Here is a 25180-nt window from a genome sequence, read left to right as displayed (position 1 = left end):
GATGTTGCCAATACAGTAACTGCTGGTGTTTTGTTTCAGTGATGAGGGATTCATACAGTCAGTGGCTCAAAACATCCTTGGCCAGTGTGAGAGTCTTCTCAACAGATTGAAGACAAAATGGCCCCAGTTTGAGATGGACGGTGCCCGGAACGTGTGGATTGTCAAACCTGGAGCCAAGTCTCGAGGGAGAGGTAGGCAGCAGCATCTCATGGAGATGACTACAAATACTTACGGTGGTACTTTCATGGATACTGAAATAGACCCTAAGTTTGCAGGAAATTTAGTTGTACCTTTGCTGCCATATCACTGGAGCTGGGGCTATGGAGAAGCCTGGTGGTTTAAAGCATTCATTCATTCATCATGCATCTGGCTTCATTCCCAACATGGCAACAACATGTAAAGCTCATTTCAGGTATTCCCCACGATGATGTTGTTGTAATATTGCTACAAGCAACCCTAAATTATGGTCTCTCATTTACTGCAGCCAGGATAAGTCTACAATACATGGGACCTGTTCCTTTGCATACTCATGTAGACTTCCTGGTTTTGCAATTTCTACAATGCATGCAATGCATTTGTGCTTCTTGTGAAACAGTGTCTTTGGACTTATTGAAAAAAAACCCCACAAACTCTATGATTTAGTCACATGTGATATAATAATATAATTACCAAATGTTGTGCTCTTTTCCTATTGCATCATCAGTCTTTGCTGTAAACACGTACTGATGATGACTGTCTGGTTTGTGTACAAAGGGAGACAACAACTCTGTTTGCAGGCATCATATGCTATGACAGACTTGAGGACATGTTGAAGCTGGTCAACTCCCAGGTTGTACGGAAGGACAGCAAGTTTGTTGTACAGAAGTATATAGGTGAGCACACCACTCTCTGCAAACAACATGTGACACAGTGCCACATAATTATATGCAATCTTATGTAAATATTTTGTTATAAACGTAACATTTCTGGTAACATGATATACAAAGTAGCTGAATGATATGAATTATCATTTAGTGGCATTGCTCCGGAGTGTGTTCAGAGACATGTTTTTCACTTTTGATTGACTTTGAGGAGTGAGTCCCATCTGCTAATGGCTGATGCAGACTCCTATATTTCTGCAATGACCTATGAAGTCCTCAGCTCACTGACACGTCATTGTTTCCTAATTGTATAGATTGCTGCTCATTCTGTTGATCACTGGATTGCCTGGTCCAGACTCATTTATTTACAGACCGCCACCTTATAGTGGGAACACTGCTGTGTGCGGCATCAAACAACAAACCACCATACAATATTTCTGTTATGGCCCACTGCTAACATGCATGTTGTTTCAGAACGCCCTCTGCTGATCTACAACACCAAGTTTGACATTCGCCAGTGGTTCCTGGTAACTGACTGGAATCCTCTGACCCTCTGGTTTTACCAGGACAGCTACCTGCGCTTCTGTTCCCAGCAGTACACGTTGGATGACTTCAACGAGGCCATCCATCTCTCCAACAATGCCATACAGAAGCACAAGAAGAATGGACCTCGCTCCAACAAGCTACCAAGTGACAACATGTGGACCCATGAGGACTTCCAGGAATATCTCAAGTATATAGTTTATAGCCAGCCTAAACTTGAGACTAGGTCCACAGCAACCTTAGTGACAGCAACTGTTTCTCTGTGCTGAATTGTTGGGTCAGTGGGGTGCTATAGTGGTTAAAGAGTTCACTCATCACCCAGACGACCTGGGTTCAAATTCCGCCATTTGTACAGTATTTGAAGCCTATTTCTGGAGTCCCAAGTCGTCATATTGCTAGATTATTGCTAATTGTGGCATAAGACCTTACTTACAATAAGGATTTTGACATGACACTACAAAGGGCTACTTTCATAGTGCTTTCCTGAGATATTTTAAACAAAAATCTGCTCCACAGCTGAGTTAGTAGCTGTCTTACATCCATACCCCTTTGAAAGGGCATGTCTAAACACAGGAGTTATTGTCAGTGCTTCTATGTATCACAAAGCACTGACAACCATCCACCCTGGTAGATGCATCCTCGATATCACCAGAGCATACGTTCCAATAAGTTTCCACTATACCCTGGAGCCATCTATGGGTCAGCCCAATAATTTTATTACCTCCCTTTCCTGGCTCCTCATTCTCACAGTAGCCAATCAGCTAGGCCGCCATTATAACTGAGCTTGCCAGTGTCAACAAAGATAGCGGTCGCAACTGCAAAGGTTTGCTCGCAGTGCGACTCAGATTTGGGGGAAATCATACAGACAAATTTATAGATCCGAAATGTTTAAAAAGTGTATGCAAAAATTCCATCTGCCCCTTTCAGAGAACCTCTGCATGGTTTGTTTTGCCAAGTTTATATTGGTTAGATAATTTAAAGAGCAAAAGTAAGTTGTTATTGGTTCACTCAACTTCCCAGCGTAGACACCTGATTGGATAAAAAGCCTGCCAAGGGAGGTAATAAATTTATTGAACTGTGCCATAGATGCATCCAGGGTATAGTGGAGAGATATCAAAACGTATACCCTGGCTGAAAATATCGAGGATGTGGTAAATAATCACTGGCATCTAACTATGCTTAATTTTTCTCAGACATATCTACGCACACATATAACCAGGTGTGTGACATGACCTGCATGTGTTCCAGGACTCGGAACCAGGCTACGGCATGGGAGGACATCATCTACCCGGGGATGAAGAAAGCCCTAATCTGTGCCCTCCTGGTGACTCAGGATATCATAGAGTACAGGAAGGTGAGTCTCAGAGTACAGGAGTTTTAGTCCAAAAATATAAGGGTGAGTCAAGGAACACATTGGGTGACTTGGGAGCAGTACCAGCACACAAGAGGTTTCCAAGAACACATGGAATGATTCTCAGAGTAGATAAGGTGAGCTCTAGATACAGGTGAGTGCATGAATTTAGTGGCGAGTCTTAGAACAGATATGGTGAAATTTGAATATTGAAACCATACCACAAATGTCGAAAACAAGGAACAGCGTGTATGATAGACCATGAAGCTAACAATCTCTGTTTATGACATTGTTTCAGGCATCGTTTGAGTTGTATGGTGCTGACTTCATGCTGACAGAGGACTGCCAGCCCCTACTGATTGAGATCAACTCCTCACCAAGCATGGAGGCCAGCACTCCTATCACAGCCCGACTCTGTGCCAACGTCCTTGAGGACACCATCAAAGGTGCAGCTTCATGAACGGCATCATCTGATGTTGTCCTTTCCCACCTTTTTGACAGCAGCATGAGATACAATTTCATGAAATATACTGACATGTTTGTTTGGTGTAAATGCTGGCTGTTTGACCTTCAAACATGAACTAGAAACAGTTGAACGTAATTTGGCAACACATTCCTTGGGGTTCTGTGAATTGTGCTCCATGAATTTGAACTTAAGACAAATATATGAAAATGCAAAATGTTGATGAGAATTATTCTTGTGGCAATGGTATCAATCCTGTGCTTCCTATTCTCTTTCCTCCAACCTATTTTCACAGACTCCCATATTTTACATACTCCCTAAAGAGCTAAGATGAAACTGGGTGCAGGTGTCATGTCTGACTGATAGGTAACGTGTCTTGAAGTCAATCATCAATAGTATGTCTTTTCTTTCAGTTGCGGTAGATAGGAAATACGACAGAAACTGTGATATTGGTCGTTTTGAGCTTGCATACAAGCAGCCATTAGTTACAGTGCCACCATACATCGGCATCAATCTCAGTGTAGATGGCCAAGCCATTCGCAAACCAGGACTACGAAGACCTGAAGTTACTGTTCCAGGAGAACCTTATTTTACTCCGCGGAATAGTGTCCGACAAAGTGTGTCCAATGAGAAGGTGGGCGAAACTAAGAAGTCAGGGGGAGGTAACTCAGTGCCAGCAGCAGGGAAGTCAAGTGGTGAGGGTGGGAAATCCACAGGAGGTTCTTCCAAAGCCAGCAGTTCTGAGGCTAGCAATACTAAGGGACCTTCTACCAAGTCAGAGCCAGTATCTCAGGACTCAAGTCACAAATCTTCAGTTGAAATGGTATCGAAATCAGAAAGTAAAAAGTCAGAATATTTTGACAGTCATCACCCAATAAAGATTCATCCTCAACCACCATCACATCCGAAAGTGTGCTCTCAGACTCCATATCTGGCAGGACTGACAACTCGGCGGATAGTGTCACGGACGTCTGTGTCTAACAACTACACGATCCCACCCACAGTTCTGGACAGACAGAACAAGGCTACTGTATCTGTTAACAATGTGGAATCCACAGACTTAAAGACAATGAAATCCAGTGGAGCCGTCAAAGGTAATGAGTTAAAGTCCAAGTCCTTCCAACCATGTCATAAGATAAAAAAAAGGGTTAACAAAGTGAATAGGCCGAGGTTTGAACGCTTCGTTCAGCCTCAAGTTACCATCACGTTCCCACAAGTACCGTACGCCAGTCTCAACGTAGCATACCGATCGCCCAGCGGGGATGACCTGGTGGCGCCCCCTCGTCTGCGATACAGCTACCTCTCCAGCTCATCGGAGCATATTTACCGACCAGGGTTGCCACTAGGGGGCATTGAGAGCTCGTAGCGGAGTATGTTCTGGGTCAACCCCTTCACATAGTTCTGCATAGTGTAAGCTTCGTGCCAGCTTGCCAGTTCAGTTCATGATATCATGGAGAACATCGTTGTAGAAACTGTTGTGTATTATTGAAAAATGGTGAACCTTGAGAATTTCAGATTACCATTTTTGATACTATTCAACTGAATTCTGCCTAGATTGGGATACCAGTACACATGGTGACATGAACTGAGAAAAAAATGCAGGTTCCTCTTCAGTTCTCAAATTTTTCTCATCAGAATCTTTGGATCTTCTGCTTAGGATCAAGTTACTGTGGTTTGGGGCTGAAATTTGTAAACCCCCTTAGTGATTAGCAGATGACTTGTGATTTTTTTTCTAGCATTTTTTCCTTCTGCCTCATGTTGGATTCTTAAGAGATATGAGTATAAAGATGTATTTGAGAACTGAAGATTGTTTGTAGCACATGCTTCTTAGAGTGGTGAAGAATATAGTACAGTAGATAGAGAAATATAACACTTTACACATCTTTAGCTGCTATATTCTACTCCTTAAAGAAGATATGGACTAACTGAATTCTTCATATAACTATAAGTAAAGTGTCAAGACATGATAGGAATCAGCTGGTCCTTAACATCTTGTGAGTTATATGTGTGCTAACACTGAGTCAAGACTGACTGCTTATGTAGTGCCAATCGTCAACAACCATGTCATGGGTATAAGTGTATCGATGTGATGTAGTTGTTGACTATGTTGATGCTGAAGCTGTTGCAGTAGATGCAGCGATGGTTTGAGACATGATACTATATCACAGTAGACTATTAATGATAGGTATCTGGCTTTGGTACCAAGCCCTAAATGTGACTGTCCTTATGACACTGATATTGTGTCAGTTATGTCATCCATGAATACAAGTAGAACATAATTATAACACTTGTAATTCAGGGCTAATCATATAATAGACTCACAATTATTTATTTTTTGTCACTCCACTAATATAGATTTGTATTTCCTATTAGCTTTAACCTTATGTGCAAAACCCACTTTGAAAATGTTGTTTTGCAATTATGCTGGTAAGTTGAATAAGAGATTGTGACATCAGTGGGTTTATCAGTTTTTGATTTGGGTTGTGTTTTTGAGATTGTGAGGTGTAGTGTTTGTGGAGATTGTGGCCAATGACTCAGGCTAGTTGAGAACAGAAAAGAGAAGAAATTACTTGCTCCAGATTTGTGCAACTGACTTAAAAGTTCCTTAGACCCATGGAGATCCACATTAAAATTGGTCTTCAGCAACCCATGCTTGACAATGGGATCGGGTGGTCAGACTCACTGACTTGACTGATGTGTCATTTATCCCATTTATGTAGATCGATGCTCATGAAGTTGATCTCTGGATTGTTTGGTCTGGACTCAAATAATTACAGTCCACCTTCTTCTAGCGGGAATATTGCTGAGTGAAGCCAGGTCCAAATGATTTCTGAAACATGAGGTCCTAATATTACCTGACTCATAAGGTCCTAGATTCTGCTTCAAAAACGGTGGTATTTGCCCCTGTTGTATCCCGTCACCAAGCAGAAAGCCACGGATATGGGGAAATAAGACAACCATACATATAATTTTAGAAATCTTTTTAAACTAATCTTCTGATTATGTAAAAATGAAAATATAAAAGGGTGAAGGGATATTTCGCCATGTTATGGCTCTCAACTGAGGGATATAATGACATGTTACAAATGAAAAGCAATTATGCCCATATTCTGATAATCTCCCATTTCTTGAAAGTGCATGTGCAAACAACAAAACAATAGCAATCGGGTCCATTATTAACAGTACTTGTGTATCATTTGTGTGGCATTACAAAACAACAGGAAGCAATCACTGTATGTGAAGTGACAAGAAACAGCTGATCGGATTGGCACATGTCATTTTGCAAATCGTGACTGGACAGGATTAGAACTTTTTATTTTATTATTGTGTATAAACAATAATGACTAAGAGCAAAATATTTTGAAATAATGAAACTGTATACTTCGATATGTATTTTATTGATCATTTATAACAAAGTGTCTGTAATCATCATAAACTTCCAGACAGGTTTACCACTAACCTGTAAGGTGACATCCTGACAGGGCACTGACGACCTGAAAAATACCTCTGTCAAATTGTGTCTCATAGATAACCCGAATCCCTTCTACAAACTGCTCTTTTGGGTCCTCTAAATTTGGCTTGTCTACAGTAATATATGGTTGTACGTTATGTTCCCACTGTGCAGCTGCAACTGGATATGCATTATTTGTACTTGATGACTGCCAAAATGCACAAGTTTACTTGCATTATTTTGTGTATCCTTACACATACCGTGGGGATTTGAAAGGGTAAATTTTTACACCAGGCATTATTTACCAGTGTGTATTTTCCACATGATCTTACAGTATTAAGTGTACATGGACTATTTATTCAAATATTTTACATTCCATGAATAGTTATCATTAGAATTATCATGAATACCAAAGATTTATTTTGATCCTTTATCCTTCTTCTTAATTCAGCCATCTATTTTTACTAATGGTTATCATATTTATTTAATTATTAAGTTATGCTAAGTTTATGATTAGAACTAGAGATTGGAGAAACAGAATAAGTTTCACCTGCATGTTACCTGAATGATTGTATACCACAATCAGCACCATTGTAGTCCCACACAGTAGTCTGTATCTCATACAACAATCAATGCCATTGTTTTATGAGATGCGGAGTACTGTGAAGCCAGAACTTGCTGGCATAGAGGGTGACGTCATATGGCTTTTTAAGGTTTTGGTTCTTAATCAGACAATTATACAATATAGTTATACTATAGCCTGAAATTACCACATAGTCAGGATGTCTGTAACGGATGTAGATTCAAATCTGTATACCATGTCCTGCTTCATTGTTAAGCCAGCTGGGAGCATAGGCAGTGCTGTCACCTAAGGCTGCTGCTGTGTAGAGTTGTGTCCCTTGGGCAAGACAGGAGTCTAAGATTGGGGATTCAAACTTTGATCCAGTCTTATGTTTCTTGGTTTCTGGCATGCTTATTAGTTCACTAAAGTGATAATCGTCTTGAGACCGTCATCACTTCATTATTTCATCTCACATTAAGCTGATATGACATGAGTAACTGGAATGATGTTCAGAATGACATTAAACCAAACTCTCTCTCTCTCACTGTTAAGTCGTCTAAGACAATCATGGGAAAGTAGTTTTAGGGTTTTTATTTTGCAAACCAGTTGAGATCACTAATGGTTGTTTTTATTGGCCAACATTAAATATTTATGTACCATACACAATCATAGACATTAACTACCATAAGCCCAGATGTTTAGCCTAATTTTCAGTCAGTCTAAGTTACAAAGAGTCGTAACCTGCTGCTAACATGAGATCTGCTTACAACTCATCCATAATATTCTGACATATTTGAACCAGACTAGCTTAAGTAGATGTGTCGTCAGCATTAGAGTGTCAAAAGTATCAAACTTTATGAACACCAAGGAAATGACGTTTGAAGCTTGTTGACATGTTAGACAATTTGCTTATGGACTGCTTATAGAAGTACACAGACAGCTGTGCCCAAGTTCCAACAACCACCAATAAGACTTTTTCACATGGAATGTAGATTCTACAATTTTCCACTGTGAATTTTAACTTAACTCTTAACTCTGTCGTGGATGAATTTACTCTTGTCCTTTTTTCACAGACAATAACTGACAGTGTTCAAACATATTCTAATACATGTTTTTACAATTTTTACATGTGGACAAATTTCATCTTACTGCATGTATATGGATACATGCGAAAACATTTTTGGTCTGCTGAAAAACAGACAGGTAATTGATGCAGAAAATCGTGAAACAGTTTCTTGTAACTATTTTATGAAACAAATTTACTGAGTAGCATGCAAGTCAAAACTAAAAGTTTTAATCCAGTGAAAATGTCTGTTGGAGATAATGTAATAAGATTATCAGGTTTCATTGTCTCTGCTCTCCCCTCCCCACCCTCTCAACCTGTAGTAGCACCTCCCACTGGTGACCCAGCATGACTTTGCCACGCTGTCAATGACAACCAGTTCTCAGGAGAAACTCCCTTCACTTTCAACACAATACGCGAAGTTTAGTAATCTGGGGAATGATTTATAACTTTCAAGACCAACTTTCATATGAAAGACATTCTTTTCGACTACCTATAGTACATGTAATGGTATCATCCTTGACAAACCTTGGATGTTTATTTTCCATTCTATTTCGATGAAACCCCATTAGCCACCATAGCTTCATCCTCAATGATCTTCAGGGTATATGTTCCTATAAATCTCCTCTACTACCCTGGCTCGCCCCAGTAATTATATTTACCTCCCTTTGCTGACTCCGCCATCTCATAGTAGCTGTTGCAGCTGAGCTTGCCACTGTCAATAAAGATAGCAGCTGCAGCCTCAAATGTTTGCTTGCTTTCATTACTTCTACAATAAAAATGTGTTGCCAAGTTTAATCGGTTAGACAAAAGAAGCGGAAATAAGTTATGATAGAAGCCTTGTGATTGGTATGCTCAACCTGCCAGTGTAGACACCTCATTGGATATAAAGCCAGCAAAGGGGGGTAATACAATTATCAGGCCTAGCCCTAGATGCGTCCAGGGTACTAGTGGAGATTTATTGGAACGTATACCTTGGAGATTATCGAGAATTCCATAGCTTCCGTGAGGAATGATGTCTAATGAAATTACTATCAAGAATGATACCGTGTGTGAAGGTACTGCCAGGCTGGGGGATAACACAGAGGATATGACAATAATTTGGGTTACAATTGGTCAAACTCATGTTTGTCAGGAGAGGTGACTTAAAGGGCTGGGTGGACAGGACTAGGCTGACATGTCATTGTATCCTAGTTGCATTGACTGACGATCATGCTGTTCATCACTGGATTGTCTGGTCCAGATTCAGTTGTTTACAGATTACCGCTATACAGCGCGGTAACATTGCTGAGTGCTGCATGAACAAAGAAAATACCCCAACAAAGTTATAGTGGCAATGGGTATGCAGTGTTTACCGTAACGGAATGTAGATACAATACCCTGAATAGTTGGGGATGGTGGAGTGGGGATGTATGTCTAACATTGAAGTGGATACCAAACTTCTCATGTCTGTGTTGAAATGAGAACTGTGGCAGAGTTTCTCACTGAGAGCTCAGTGCAGCTAGTTGTCAGCTACAGAATGCACAACCTGGACCATGGTGTCCTGCATACAAGCCCTTGCTTGGTATATTGAGACTAATGAGAGTACCGAATGTATATAGCAATGAATAGGGCAAAGGTTGTTATTACCCAGAATTACAGGAGATTGAAAGAGGGATCGCCTTTGCAGGGGATGGATCTCAGTTTCTCCCACTGTGTCGCTTTCAGGTTTGACAGTGGAATCCTTTGTAATGTTACAGGTTTTCTGTTAAATATGGGCAAAGTTATGAATTTGATTTTATGTGAATAGCTGTTTCCTGATTTGTTCATATTAGATCATAGCTTGGACTATGATTGTTCCCAGTTATGCTTTTTTTATTGTAGTTTAGCATCATATCTGTCCAATGCTGTTCACTAAGGAAGTCAAGATGATGGTTTGTGTTATTAGAGCCATGTACACTCATTGCCTATAAGAATGATGGATCCTGTTTCCAAAATATCCATAGCAACAAGCTGTGATAACTAGTACTGACTGTGATCCTAGATGTTGTTAAGCTAGCTTTCTTTTATACATTATCCTTTAAACTATACATATGTACAGTATATATTTATTTATATATTTATTTATTTTCAATGTGGAAATGGCTATACATATACACCATGAAAAATATAGACACTTGACACAAAACTGTTAACTACCAACTTGAATAACATGGTTTGAAATAACAAGTCACGGTTATAACAATAATCCACTAACCTTCATCCATCATAACTGTAGTCATGGATGTCTCATGTCATGTGACCATCAGCCTCATTCTCACAGTAGCCAGCCTCTTTGTGAGCTGGCCACATTGTGTCTTGTGTTGTGCTGTGTTCCATCTCCAACAACGTACTAGCTCATTATGTCGACTCATGTATTATTTCTCTTTGTTTCCCGAAAGGTAAAAAGCGCCGTAGGAAACATGGCCAGGCTCGGCCAAAACTTGGACCAATCAAATTGACAATGACCAGCAAATCGTCGCCGTACACTGTGGTGCGCAAACTTCCTCTCATTAAGGTCCCTATCTTTAACAAGCACAGCTGACCCTGTCTGATCAGGGTCAAGGTCTTGGTCAGTTTGTCAGCACCAGGTAGCACCCTTTTACAGCATGTGCAAGGCATGCCTTTTACATTCTTCTGCTTCGTATCTCTAAGTCAACAGCCTCGTATAAAATTTCCGGGAGTCTTGGTTATTGCTAACAGCCTGCTTCACTTATATGCTTTTGAATTATCATATATATAATCATATGAATACTCTTTTATATGATTATCATATTAATTATATAATTATTCTATGAATACTTCCTTATCGTAGAATCAACAGTCTACAGTTGATATATATAATTCATAATCTTCTTTGGCTAATCTTTCAAATTTTTAGACTAAAACTTTAGTACTGTGTTAACATTTTTAAATGTATTTGTATTTTGGTTTTGAAAATTTGATCATTTTTTCAAAGGTGAATAGATTAGTAGGTGATAGCTTAATCTACCTGTTCTACTAATACCAAGGCATGCATTGCACATGCACCAACCAACACGTACCTAACCCGAGACAAAACTTGTTCATATATTTGTTTCTGGTCTTGTCGCACATCCATCCACTAAGTGCACAAATCTACAGACACAAACATGTTGCCGTGTCAAACTCATTCATTTCCATATTTGCATGATTATTGAATTTGTAAATTTTGTAGATCTTAGTTCTGAATGGAAATTAACATTCCTGGTTGTGGGTAGTCAGTTATTTATGACTGACATATGAAGAAATGTCAGATTTGTTTTTTTGTAGTGTTTGCATATTAAAACACCAGATCCAATCCAGATTCATTTGAAACTTTCAAAGTTTGACATTTACAGCTCCAGGTTTGTTTGCTATGTTGAATTGTAGCATTTAGATGTTCATCCAAGAATATCACCTACCCATATGCCCCCACCCTGATCCACCCAGCCCCCACCCTGCTGCATCCTCTCTCTCTGGCATCATGTAGAGATACTATCTTCCTACAGCATGTTCACATGTCAACTGTTCACTGGCCAAGAGCTCTTCAGACAACAGTTCCATTGTCAATCAGCAAGTGAACGCTTGACATGTCACAGTGTAGCACATGTTTCACAACCACTATAAGTATCTGAAACATCCATGTATTTTATCATGTGTTGCTACAACCTCCCTTTCAAACTCTTTATTTAAAATTCTAAACTTGATAACATTAATCAGTTTTTTAAAATTCTGATTAATATCTATATCTACTCACAAGAATCAATAAAAGCTGTATGGATAGCTTGTCAGAATTTACTCCCAGAATTTAATATCAATGTATGTCTAATAAACCTATTATTATGAAATAGTGAAACATGTGCAGGAACATTATTAAAACTTTTGTTTATTTGCAGAATAATTTATTCATTTTTCTCCTCCATAGTGTTGATTTGTTTGCAATTCCACATTTTAGATACCAGTAGATTGGAGACGATGTTTTTGATTTACAACTTTGTCAGCTATATCTGCATGCTGTCTTTGTTCAGCTATGTGCCTTATCTTCGTTATCTGTGTCCACTGTATATTATTGTATAACTGTATACATATATATATCATTGTATATCATGATAGTTGGCAACATGATGTACTTTTCTCTAACAGTGTTATCAAAATATACATTTAAAGGGAAAGGAAGTGACAGACTGCCTGGATTCTGTGATGGTATTCTGTGCAAAGTTTACGCCCATTAGGTGTGACAGGATTATGTAGTCTGGGGTTGAATTCCCGGATGATGATCCTTTATCAGTGCCATGAAAATGCTGCTGCCGTTTTGTCAGTGGTAGCCTAAGCCCATGGTCTGTGACAGTTCCGCACAGATTGAGCTGACACAACATGACAGATTAATAATACTGTTTAAGCCAGTGTTAAACATAATTATCTCACTCACCCTCATTTCTCTGTAGTTTTATTGGGTTGGTGGGTTAACCTGTGGTTAAAAGTTTCACTCTAAGACTCATGTTCGATTTCCTACATGGGCTGTATGTAGGAAGCCCATTTCTGGCATTGCTTGCTGTGATAGTGCTGGAATATTGCTAAAAGCGGTGTAAACCTAAATTCACTAAGTCATCGTAGTTTCATCATCTGGTAGTAAATTGAACATGCCAAAAATATAATGAAAACTTTCAATAACACAAATATACTACTCAGAAATGGTGATGACCTACCTCTTCCTTTCATGTTTATCATGAAATAATCAGCTTGGTCCCATTCCACTAACCAATCTTGGCCCTACGCCAGTCGTAAACCCCTAAAATCCTAATCTTAGTGTGACATTACGATCGACATACCGTTCCACAAGCCAGTCTTACCCAAGTCAATCGCAAAGTTAAGATCCAAAGTCTAAGTTACTCATGTCCAAAAATCAATTATGGAGAAACATAAATGGCAACTTTCCTTATTGTACGTGAGGGAGAAGAGTGAGTATGTACTGCACTAAATGTGTCAGTTGCCTATGTAAATATTATGATATGATATTGAGTGAGGCTAAATGTAGATACTGAAATTAGGTTTATGAAAAAATATCCAAATGATATGCAAAATATACATCATAATAGTGACAAAATACTAAAAGTGTAATCAGAAGGATGGGGCAATTGTTTTCTGTTGTTCAGCCGAGCTTCACCTCGAAGAAATTGCCAAATATGTGCAACAATGTTGACATATGACATCACTACCGATGACCAATTTCTTACAAAATGGCAGCTTCGCTGACAAAGGTGAACAGGATTTTGCGAGGATTCTTCCCTTGATACAAGTATCATTTGTACATAAATATGAGATGTAAGTAATCAGAATGAATCTCACTGTCTTTATTGTAATATATGTTTATTGTTTTGATTGTAAGTAAGAGGAGAAGCCAGAAATGATGATAATTACCATTGTTGTTCGGGGTAATTTTGTGTCTGTCATGGCATCACGCTGCTCGGAAACTCAGAAATTCTTTTGAATTATCAAATCATTGCTTTGTGTCTGCTTTTGATTCCATATATTTTGCTATGATGCTCTTTCCATAGATATTCTTAAGTTATTGAGCTATTCAAAACAATGAATAGATGGCTGGATTTCAGAAAATATCAGTAACTGCTACACAGTGTAAAATTGGAATGTTTCGTTGTATAATTGGGGAATTCAGTGATGCAGTGGTCACAGATGACTATGAAATATACATAATGTAATAGGTGTCTCAATACCGGCCTTCGCGAAACATGATTTTGTAAACACTATCCAGTATTGCATAAAGCGCACTTCAGCGTCCTTGTGAGCAAAGATGTATCTACATTTTTGGTGTAAGTGTATTTTCGCAAACATGCCAACTGATTCAAGGTTCATCGACAACATATGAGAATTATCATTAGTGGTTTCATGAAAAACCGATATCAGTGATCATTAATATGTTATTTCTGGAATTCAATTCCATCAGCTGCCAGGCTATGCAAAGGGACGTAGCTCATGCCTCGCAATTTCTATCTCTCACATGAAAGAGTCTCAATCTCAGCTAGGATCAGATCGTAGGATCAGGACTGGCTACAATTGGCCTAAGATCAGATAGTGGAACGGGTGTAAGTTTTAGCTAAGACAGTTGTAAAATTGGCATAATTAGCTAACATTGGTGTTAACAAAGATCAGTTAGTGGAATGGGACCCCAATTATTGATATCTTGTAGTAGCATTGGTAGAGTTTAAAGTTTCTATGAAGTAAATAAGAATTTAGTTATCTTGTCTTTTTTTTCCATTAGAAACGAAAGAAAGTACATTCGAAATAGAAGGTGATTATCGTACATATTACCAGTATCGTAAACACTTGCATTATATAACTGTTGCACCACCTCCTGCCACACTGATGGATGTTCACTGCTTTAGACTGCATGCTGAAGTTCTACACCTGCAGCAGCTAAACAGCCATCACTGATTTCATTTATTGGTTATACTGATGAGTTTCTCATCCTAGCTTTGGCAGGTCAGATAGAGTATAGACACAGCTGCACATATTTCATATAGAATTACACAGTAATGTGAATGTGTGGATTAAGATGGACATGATGTTACATGGATTTTAATCCTACTTTTTTATGAATTTTTAGGTGTCAAGAGATGTCTGTTTTAGTGTTGTTTTTTGTATGTGTCTTTTTCTTGCACATCATGCATTCTCATCATCATTTAACGTGTGTTGTCTAACTCTGTTTCATGATCTTGTTGATACATCTTGCAGAATTTCATCTTATTAGTGCTCCTCATGGAGTAGAGATATATTTGTTTCTGTTCTTAACCTAATTAAGTATTAACTAGAAAAAATATCAGTAGAAAATACCCACAATTGAATTTTAAATAAATGATGATTCATAATTCCAAAAGTGCAAAGGATAAATCAAAAGTAAAGTTTGATATCTATTTATGAGATATAGATAATTGTAAGGACTGAAAAGGAATAGGTTTTTTGAGTTGTTAAAGGCCCTGTTTGGTTCACCAGATCTGCCGTATTTCAGAAATGAGAAAACCTTTCGAAACGCATCAGATAGATATGAATATTTTCAGTATTTGTGTGTTGTTGTCTCAGTAACCACCAAATGCTAGGGTATAACTAGGTAGAGTGTTCCTGATAAGTTATTTAACCATCTTAGAAAGCATGTACGTCACAAATATACACAGACACTTTAATCTGGGGGCATCTTGGTAGGATTCTAACATTTGGATTTTGTAGTGATTTTCTTGTTTCATCTATACTGCATTATGTCAGAAGTCCTAAACATGTGATGTGAATGAAGCAGGGTAGCTGTCAGACATACAAACATGTCTACATGATTTCACTTTCTAGTCAGTCTAAGTAAACATAGTCTCAGTACTTTTCTTTACACTCCACTACTGAGTCTAACAAAACCTAGCAGGAGGTCGCGTCAGGTAACCATAGAAAGTAACCATTTAGAACACAACTTAGCAAATCGCGAAGAGGGTTTACTCACTGTTGACAGTATTGCAACATGCTCCTTGTGCATTACCTGGTAGCAATCATATGGAAAATAGCATTCAGAATCATTCGGGTATGAACAGTATGTGTGAATGTCCATTTTCGTGATTTGGTAGGCTGCATTCTGATTGGTCAGTCTCAAAGGTTACCTGACATAACCTCCTACTAGGTTTTGTTAGACTCAGTATTGGAGTGTAACGAAAAGTGCTGAAACTAAGTTTACTGAGATTGACTTTCTAGTAGGAATAAATGAATAACTAGAAATCTAATTATAAGGACAATGTACTATGATGAAAAGTGTCCACTCTGCTTTTTGGAGATATGAACATAACATGAAAATAGTATGACTTCAGTGACAGTAGGATGACATCTAGGTTGAAAATAAGATTCATCAGGTTTGCAAAAGTTGCTAAAATGTAAGTGACCTAAGAACAAAATGCAGGAGATCTCATAGAAATCTGTTCAATTTCAACGTAATGTAGTTCTTGTCCAGAGTATGGGAATGATATGGAACTTGTCTACTTATCTTGCCTACAGCATATACAACCCTGAACCAGCACATGGTTTGTTCTGCGTGGATATCAATATATATCAGAATACAGGTTCATTGAAGCCTTGTTATGTCAGATCATTTCACAGTCCTGAATGATTTTGCTGTGACATTAACGAATGTTGTAAATAACAGCATGGTACAATCCTCTCCTGTACACACAGGCTTACACAGAGTGCAAGTACTAAACATGTATTGTGCTTCAAAACGATGCTTTCTAACATATTTTTTATCAACTATGCATTTTATAATGAATCTATTGTTTTTAATGGTTGAACATGTTTATTTTGTTTAGCTTATGTTTATTTGTAATTATATATGTAAATAAGTGATTTCTGCAGGTGTTTAAGTAATAGATATATAGAAGATTAGTCCAGTGATTTCTTCTTGCAAAAACTCCTTTATATCTCAAGATCTTTTGCTATTCAACGTCTCTTCAGGTGGTTAATGTAAAACATTCAATACTCATAGTTATATGTATATATAGTGATGAATATTTTCTGTTTCATTTTGTTCATATATGTATGAATATGTGTGCATAAAATGTTTATTGTGATTATTCTTATACACATGCTTGTTTCCTCGTTTGGATATGTTTTGGTTCCTGATACCCGAATGAAAGAAAATGGCAACTGTGGAACTGTGAACTTCAGATGCATTGCTGTTCAATGTAAATGAGAATAATACGAGGTTACGTGTGTGCTTTTAATCATGTTATTAGTGACTGAATAATGCCAGTATATAGATGTTGTGTGTAGAATTGTTGAGTGAAGTGTGACAATATAATCATGCTTGATGCCTATTACTGCTTTAATATTTCTTGGCTTGCTCCAGACTAACTCCTAACTGTTTTCCTCTATTAACAGGTTGTGTAGATGCATTAATCGACGGCACATGGGGCCGAACTTGTAGTGAGTGTGGGGGTGGAATGAACTTACATCTCGATAACGCCAACCCTAACTGCCGATGTCGACAAGACAGCGTTATCGTTACCATGGCGTATGGACGTGCTCGGAGTGCACGATTTGCTGCTACGCCATTCCGTCCCAGCAGTGGGTACAAACACCCCCGACCTCCAAGTGCATCCTTCATCCCCCAAACCAAGGGCAGAGGCAGTAGTAATACTGGCCTCAGGAACATGAAAATGGAGAAAGTTTTGTTGAAATACACTGATGGTGGAATCAAGCGTCCAATGCCGTTGTCACTACAAGCTAATCCACTTCCGAAGTTGGTACGCAGGTACATAGGGCGCCGAATGGCACCAAGTCATGATACAAGTATGCTCCAAAACACAGTTTATATTGATACTTCACAGATCGATAACCCTCTATCGATTGTATCCCAGAGCTACTGTCGGTGACGAAGGTGTTACTCTGATCTCACAAACCTCGTCTTTTTCCGTTTGTCCATTACTGATGAAGAGGCAAGCGAAACCTTCACAGCCAAGAACAAGTACTCACTAAACTCAGTTTTCTTGGCCAGTTACTTATCTTCAGTTACTGTAATTGACAGGAACTTCCTTGCCAGTGCTTTTAAGTTCTCAAAGTAATGTTTATGAAAGGATGGTTGAATATGTATTTTTTTCTAATTAACAAAAATTATTAATTCCTATAAAAGTACTTAATCTGTCCTCAGTTTGAAATGTTGTTGAAGCCTGAGACCCTTGTCAGTGCCCACCTGATGTATGCTCAATCATATAACATGTGTATATATACTATGGAATAGTGGGAGATCTCGGTGTTACTTCTATGGGGTTTTTTTGAGTGACATGTTGTTATTGTTGTAGTAACGTTAATAGAGAGACATGTTATTGTATATATCATTGTAGTGGGTGTTTTTTTCTGGGTTTGTACATACATCATTGTACATTACTTTCATTCTCTTCGATTAGCTATGAAGATCACTGTTGACGTGTTATTGATATGTTACTGACAAACATTTGTTGCAGTGATTTATTATACAGGAGTATTGATCCACCCTTACATCAAAAGTGTCAGACATGCAGCACTATTCAGGAATAACCGGACCTACATTTTACATTTAGTTTTAATTTAGATTTGATTCTTTAAAATTGAAGCATTTTATCACTTTTTCCTGAACCCCTGAAACAAGACCAAGTCTCTGTAATTCAGCTTTAGATAGTTATACAATGGTGGTTTGATTTTGGTTAATTCAGACTATGAATCGAGTATGAGAAATTTAAATGTTGTGCCTAATTTCTTTTGATGAAAGCATTTAATCACTTTTTGACTTTATCAACAAAATAACACAGTAAGTATCCATAATTCAGCTTATGGGAGTTATACAATGGCGTTTTGAATGCATTTAATTTAGTGTATGAATGAATTGAATGTAAGAAATTTAAGTGTTGTGCCTAATTTTTCAGGAAGATGCTCATATTAATCAATGGATGTGACAATTTTGCCAAATATATGGTGTATAAACAAATATTTGTCAAAGTGTCAACGCTTGAACCTCAGTATTGTATCATTATCATCATTCTGGTTACAATATCATCCCATTCAGTTTGATTACAAAACTCTGCTACTGCTGTGCTCAGGAGATGTGTCTCCACAGAAACAGACTCTGATTGACATGTTCTAGTTTTCTGTTAATACTTTTCTGGTTTTCTGTTAACACTATACATTACAGTGACATGTATTCACATTCATTTTTTATTTAATAATGATGTTTTCAAATTTAGTTTTGTAGTCTTTGACAACCCTTACTTCCAAGCAGAGATCAAGTAGAATCATGTCAGTAATATATTGTTTATGGACAAGAGTTTATTGGGTTATTTTACCCAACAGTTAAGCATTTCTTTCCAACAGCCGACAGTTGCCCACATAACTGAATCAAAGTTTGATGCCAGATAGGATATCATTAGACCATACATTCATGAAGTAATTTAGTGCTGTGATTATCTTAAGTCTGTATAAGAGAATAATACAATCATGGCATTAAGGTAATTTTGAGACTTCAACAACTTCCACACAATCTGATTTGATGAAAGGTTATAGAAGCTCATCTTATTTGCATGTATCCAGATTTAGTTCTTTTAAGTAGCTGCAGAAATACGACTATCATAATCAAGTCAATAGAATGAGAATGATTGAAACTGTAGTTAAGGACAATTTGATGAAAAATACCCAGGCCAACGGCTTGTTCTTCATTCGAAAGGACAATATAATTACCTGAAAGCCTCTAAAAGCGAGCCATTTCTTGGCCTTGTTATGCACATATTCAAGCTCTGAAACTGTCACAAAATCTTTATGTAAGAAATTAGATGGAAAGCCAGTTTAACCTTCTTGCCATAAGAATGCAATGGAAAATATAGAAAAAACATGTTATGCTGGATTTAATGATGAATGGTGTTTTAAGTGCCAAATATTCTAATTTATAGACTTATTACATTTATGGATATTATTGCTTGTCTGTGCTGCTATTTTCTACTTTCAGTTTAGGAATGATATGTAAGTCTGTGATTGACAAAAGCTTAGGTATTTTTATGAAAATGAAATCTCTTGCCATCTGCATGTTAGTCAACAGATGCGTGTAGTTGTAAGTGGAGGGATGGAATCGAGTTGAAAGGAGGACATTCTCAAAATGCATTTCATACAAGCAAACTTAAACATGTTTTTTTAAACTGACAAAGCATTCTGAGTACTTTGAAAATTCAGATTTAATAATTACGAATGACTGTTGTGGGTGTTGTTTATGGTGATAGTGGCATTGCTGTGTGATTTTCATTTACGATTATACTAAGCAAGCTTTCAAAATAATTTCATAATTTCAAAAAAAAACCCGTTGAACCTCAGTATATTCAGGATCAGAGACCTAAGGTGAAATGATCCAGTGTAGATGCTGATGGATGACTAGTTGTTGTCAATACCTGTCTGAATAATTATATAGGCCAGTTGTGTCAGCATCTTGCTGGAAATTCTGCTGATGTGTGTTGAATATTAATTAGTTCACAATGTTGCTGTAACATGGTTGATTTGGAACCTATAATGTCTTGATGATTGATTTTTGAAATTTCTATGCAATGTTGCCATTTGTACTTAAAATGTGCTGCAGTTGGTTTCATCATCGTCAGTACTAAAAGGGTTTGTATACATGACATTTCTCCTCGCACATACAACTCATTTGTGTAGTCACCTTTTCATGTCAGTAAAACAAGAGGTGGCCATCTTAAAGCGAGGAATTTCAAGGAGTATTGGACCAATGAGCTCTCATATTAGATGACACAAATGTTCTGGCATCAGACCAGAGAAGATATGGGTTAGAATTGGTCTTCAGCAATTAATGCTTGTCAAAAAAGGCAACTAGCAGGATCAGGTGGTCAGACTCACAGACTTTTTTGACACATCATATCCCAACTGTGTATATATATCGATGCTCATGATGTTGATCACTGGATTGTCTGGTCTAGACTCAATTATTTACAAACCTCCAAATTGTAGCTGGAATAATGCTGAGTGTGGCATAAAACTAAACTCATTCAATCCTTGGCGTCATGTGACATTCTTGCTGTATCAAAACAAAGCTTCAACGTCATGTACTGAGGACACAGCTGATGACTATCCAGTCACATTTCATTAGCTAGCTGGCCACAGATAGACACATCAGCACTAGAAGAGTCAAATGTGATTCACAGGTAACAGGAACATGTAGCACAAACTGACCCATGAAGTATAGACGATGGATTCCAATTTGCTTTACCCATGTATATTGTCCTTTGTCAACCAGTTCATAAAGATCACAAGTTAGTGTTGTAAATGGGTAGGAACTTCTAATTCAATTTGGTTGCCAAGTTTTTGATAAATCCTTTTATATATATGACAGGTATTTCAAATACAGGAATATTTATCTTGCCAAAATGTCAAGGAACATCTAATTTAAATCAAATTTACATGTTGATTTCCAAATCTAATCTGAGGCATTCAAATGATTATTCATATGTTTTGCAAACAAACGTCACACATGACCAAATCACAAACAACATTGTGAAATCACAACTCAGTTATCTAATACAAAGGGCTGAGTCTGACACAAACAACGTATGTCACATTTAGTGATAAGATTAGTGCACTACTAGATTAGTGCACTATATGACCTCAGTTACATTCTCCTGCATTAGCCACTAGTCCCAAACTTGTGTCAGTGTTTTACCTGGTCAGTAAGATCAGCTTATATTTTATTATTATACAAAGATTAAGGTTTTCTTATAATGGCACCCAAATTTTTGCACATAGGCACAAACATTTTGGGAACAGACTGTAAGCAGCATCTCGAGTTACCATGGTTATTACAACAGGCCCCAGTGAACACTGCTGACTGAATATTTTAAAGCTATGCAATATTTATTCAAGTCTTTATAAGGAAATCCTTATGATTTAATATTTTTATGATTTTCCGTGTCAGATTTGTGTGCTGATGTGACTTAAGGCTAAAACATTTAACACGTTTATTGAAGCCACGCCCCTCAACACTATAACAGTGGTCAAAATAACAATGTTCAGTTAAATTTGCATTTTTCATGTGTCTAACTGTATAGCATACAACATGGTAGCAGTTGGCCAAGGATGTACCAGAACCTCTGGACAGAACGTCCTTGTTTCAAGTATTTCCACACAGTAGCCATTGTTAACTGTTAGGCTAATAGGCCAGACTATTATTGTTTATTTTTGTCATTAATCCTTTGTTGAATTCTTGTTTGCTCATTGTTTTGTTAGATGTTTATGTGACAATTGTCTCACGTCTTCATACCAGTACCTGTGATTGTTTGTTCAGTACTTACTTCATCAGTATTAATACTTAGGTTGCGGGTATTAGTAGAAAACATCACTCCATGCAGCAGTTGTATGCTATCATCAACAAATAACAAGGTATTACTGCTTCAAGTTCATAAACGGTATCCTATTTTTTCAATATTCACAGTCAGACTAATCTGATATTTTTATTCACAACGCAACTAAAATCACATATCAGTTATGAAAATATTGAGTTATACAATATTTAAAGTGGATTTTGAAACAGATTACTAGTTCAATGGGAGTCGCAATTTGGCTGAGTGGATTTAAGATAATCCTGAATAGTATGCTGATTCTTTTTATGGATCATATTTCTTTTAAGCTTTCAGTCTATTTTCAAGCTTTAACTAAACCAGTACCAATACTGGAGTGGTATGAGATTGGTTAGCGATAGGTATGGGCATCTCAAAACGCTCCCTGTCAGTTTTTTGATAGGTCATGATTAAATGTGTTTTTTTTATGTTTACATCATATACTATCATTCAGAACACATATTTTACAAAGAGATATGTTTTTCAGTAGAGATATGTTTTGATGAAGATCTGTGATGTCAAAGTGGAAGCACTTTGAGATGACCCTTGTTTCCTTGTGTAGACTGCTCTCAGCATTGATATACATCTGTGATATGATTTTTTTACTGACGTGTGTGTCGATACCTGCTGCTTGTATGTCGTAAGATATATTTTATTTTTGAAGATCAGGTTTTCATATCCCGAGTTTGTGCTGTTTATGTAGTTTAATATATGAAGTAAATTTATACTGAATGCTTTAGTAAGTTGTTTGTTGTCTTTGTTTGTGTGCAACTTTAGTAACTAGAAAATTCAAAAACGACAATATCACCACAACAACAGCAAAAACAACACAAGTGGTAGGTGGCCCTGAATCCGGCCACCACAACAGCAGCTATACTGGACAAAACAAGTTAGGGATATGTGTATTTTTATGATTGATATTCATCAGTATGTCAATGAATAAATAGATCCCTGGTCATTTCAAAATTTCAAAATTTACACATATCCGTAAGCATTTTTGTCCAGTATATTACACAAGTAGCAACAGACCCCTAAATATAGCCACAAGAAACGCAACAACAACACATGTAGCAGATGACCCCTAAATAGAGCCACAACAACTACAATAACACAAGTAGGAGATGACCCCTACATATAGCCACAACAACAGCAACAATAACACAAGTAGCAGACGACCCCTAAATATAGTCACAACAACAGGAACAATAACACAAGTAGCAGATAACCCCTAAATATAGTCACCACAACAATATACAAGTAGCAGATGCCCCCTAAATATAGCCACAAGAACATGAACAATAACACAAGTAGCAAACGACCCCTAAATGTAGCCACAGTAGGAACACTAACACAAATAGCAGACGACCCTAAATATAGCCACAACAACAGCAACAATAACACAAGTACCAGATGACCCCTAAATATAGCCACAACAACAGTAACCATGACAGAAGTAGCAGACGACCCCTAAATATCACAACAACAGCAACAATAACACAAGTAGCAGACGACCCCTAAATATCACAACAACAGCAACAGTAACACAAGTAGCAGATCACCCCCAAATATAGCCATAGCAAAAGCAACCATAAAACAAGAAGCAGGTGATCTTGAAATGTCCCCACAACAACAGCAACAACAACTTGAGTTAGCAAGTAATCCCTAAATATCGCGACAACAACACAAGTACCAGCTGACCGCTAAATATCTCCAGACCAGTATCAACAAAACAAATAACAGGTGACCTCTAACAGCAACAACAACGCTTAAATGTCACTTTAACAACACGCATACACAAAACAACTAGCAGCTGACCCCTATATACAGCCCCAACAATAGCAAGAACAAAGCTTAAATGTAGTAGTAGTAGTAGTGAGTGAGTGGGTTTACTTTTACTCCGCACTCAGCAATATTCCAGCTATATGCACCAACGCAGAATTGCACAAACTATTATCACAAAAGAACACTGACTACAATGTGTGAAACCCATTTGCATATCCCGCGCCAAACACGACGTAAAACTAACTCTCACTCCCAAAAGAACACGGTGACGCTTTCTGATGTCTGTACCATTTGACAAGCTCGATTGTCTAATGTTTAGTGACCCAACACCATTTATTTCCTGCAGCTGTTCTCTGTACAGTGCTAATCTTGATATTAAACTGTTTCTTACACCCACACTTGTATTAATGTAAAACATATCTATATCAGTAAACTCCAATGCTTTTTTCAGCTCATCAATTAGTTGAAAATAAATATTAAAAAGTATAAACTTAAGATTACACGATGCCATTTAGAAAGTGGTCAAATGCAACATATGTCATATTTGGGATTTCACTTTCTTAGTAAAGTACAAATTCTAGTACTTTTTTCGGTTGAGTCCCATCCGGGATTCGAACCCGCACCCTCAGAGTCAGGCACCTAATCGCCAGCACACAAAGTCAGCCGCCTAGCCTGCTCAGCCACTAGTGGCGAAGCCACTTCAAAGGAGGGGAGCTTGATTGTGGTTTGAGATGAGCATATCATGTACATGTGAAATCTCACTTACCTATTGCCAAATTAGACAATTCGATACATACCGACTGCAACAAAATAGGATATATATACATTTCAGTAACAGAGAGGCTTTATTGTACAGGAAAGGCATCACCCCTCCACACCGCGAAAATCAAATAGTTGAACCCTTGAACACAAACAGCACGTGCGAATCAGCTGAAACTATGGGTTGTCCTACAGCCTCGTGCAGTCCAAGCCTTGTGTTAAATTACAAGCGTCTGTAACAATGGAGCGGCGTTAGAAGTCTCCGAGACCCAGACCCCGCGGACTGTGTTATGCAACAACGTCCGAGTTGGACGTGAGTTCCTCAAGCATTCCCAGGCAATGAGAATCAACTTCGAGAAAAAATTGCACACATAATCCATCTCCAAACATGTTGCTTCAACATCATCATGCATGAACTAGTCCCATGTTT

General features: G+C 37.8%; 1 protein-coding gene across 1 annotated transcript in view; it reads left to right on the top strand.

Annotated features, from left to right (window-relative positions):
* The window catches only part of LOC137296324 (uncharacterized), a 35113-nt gene extending 17212 nt beyond the window's left edge, over nucleotides 1-17901 (top strand). Inside the window, exons 13-19 of the mRNA XM_067828095.1 lie at nucleotides 40-191; nucleotides 777-872; nucleotides 1335-1593; nucleotides 2652-2757; nucleotides 3053-3200; nucleotides 3631-4311; nucleotides 17231-17901. Of these exons, the coding sequence (XP_067684196.1) occupies nucleotides 40-191; nucleotides 777-872; nucleotides 1335-1593; nucleotides 2652-2757; nucleotides 3053-3200; nucleotides 3631-4311; nucleotides 17231-17724 (1936 nt within the window). The 3' untranslated portion in view covers nucleotides 17725-17901. The remainder of the gene's footprint in view (nucleotides 1-39; nucleotides 192-776; nucleotides 873-1334; nucleotides 1594-2651; nucleotides 2758-3052; nucleotides 3201-3630; nucleotides 4312-17230) is intronic.
* Nucleotides 17902-25180: the final 7279 nt, after the last annotated feature.

Source organism: Haliotis asinina, chromosome 9, assembly GCF_037392515.1.
Source record: "Haliotis asinina isolate JCU_RB_2024 chromosome 9, JCU_Hal_asi_v2, whole genome shotgun sequence".
NCBI classification, from domain to species: Eukaryota; Metazoa; Mollusca; class Gastropoda; order Lepetellida; family Haliotidae; genus Haliotis; species Haliotis asinina.
The sequence above is the reverse complement of the archived record's forward strand: the minus strand, read 5'-3'. Positions and strand labels throughout refer to the sequence as shown.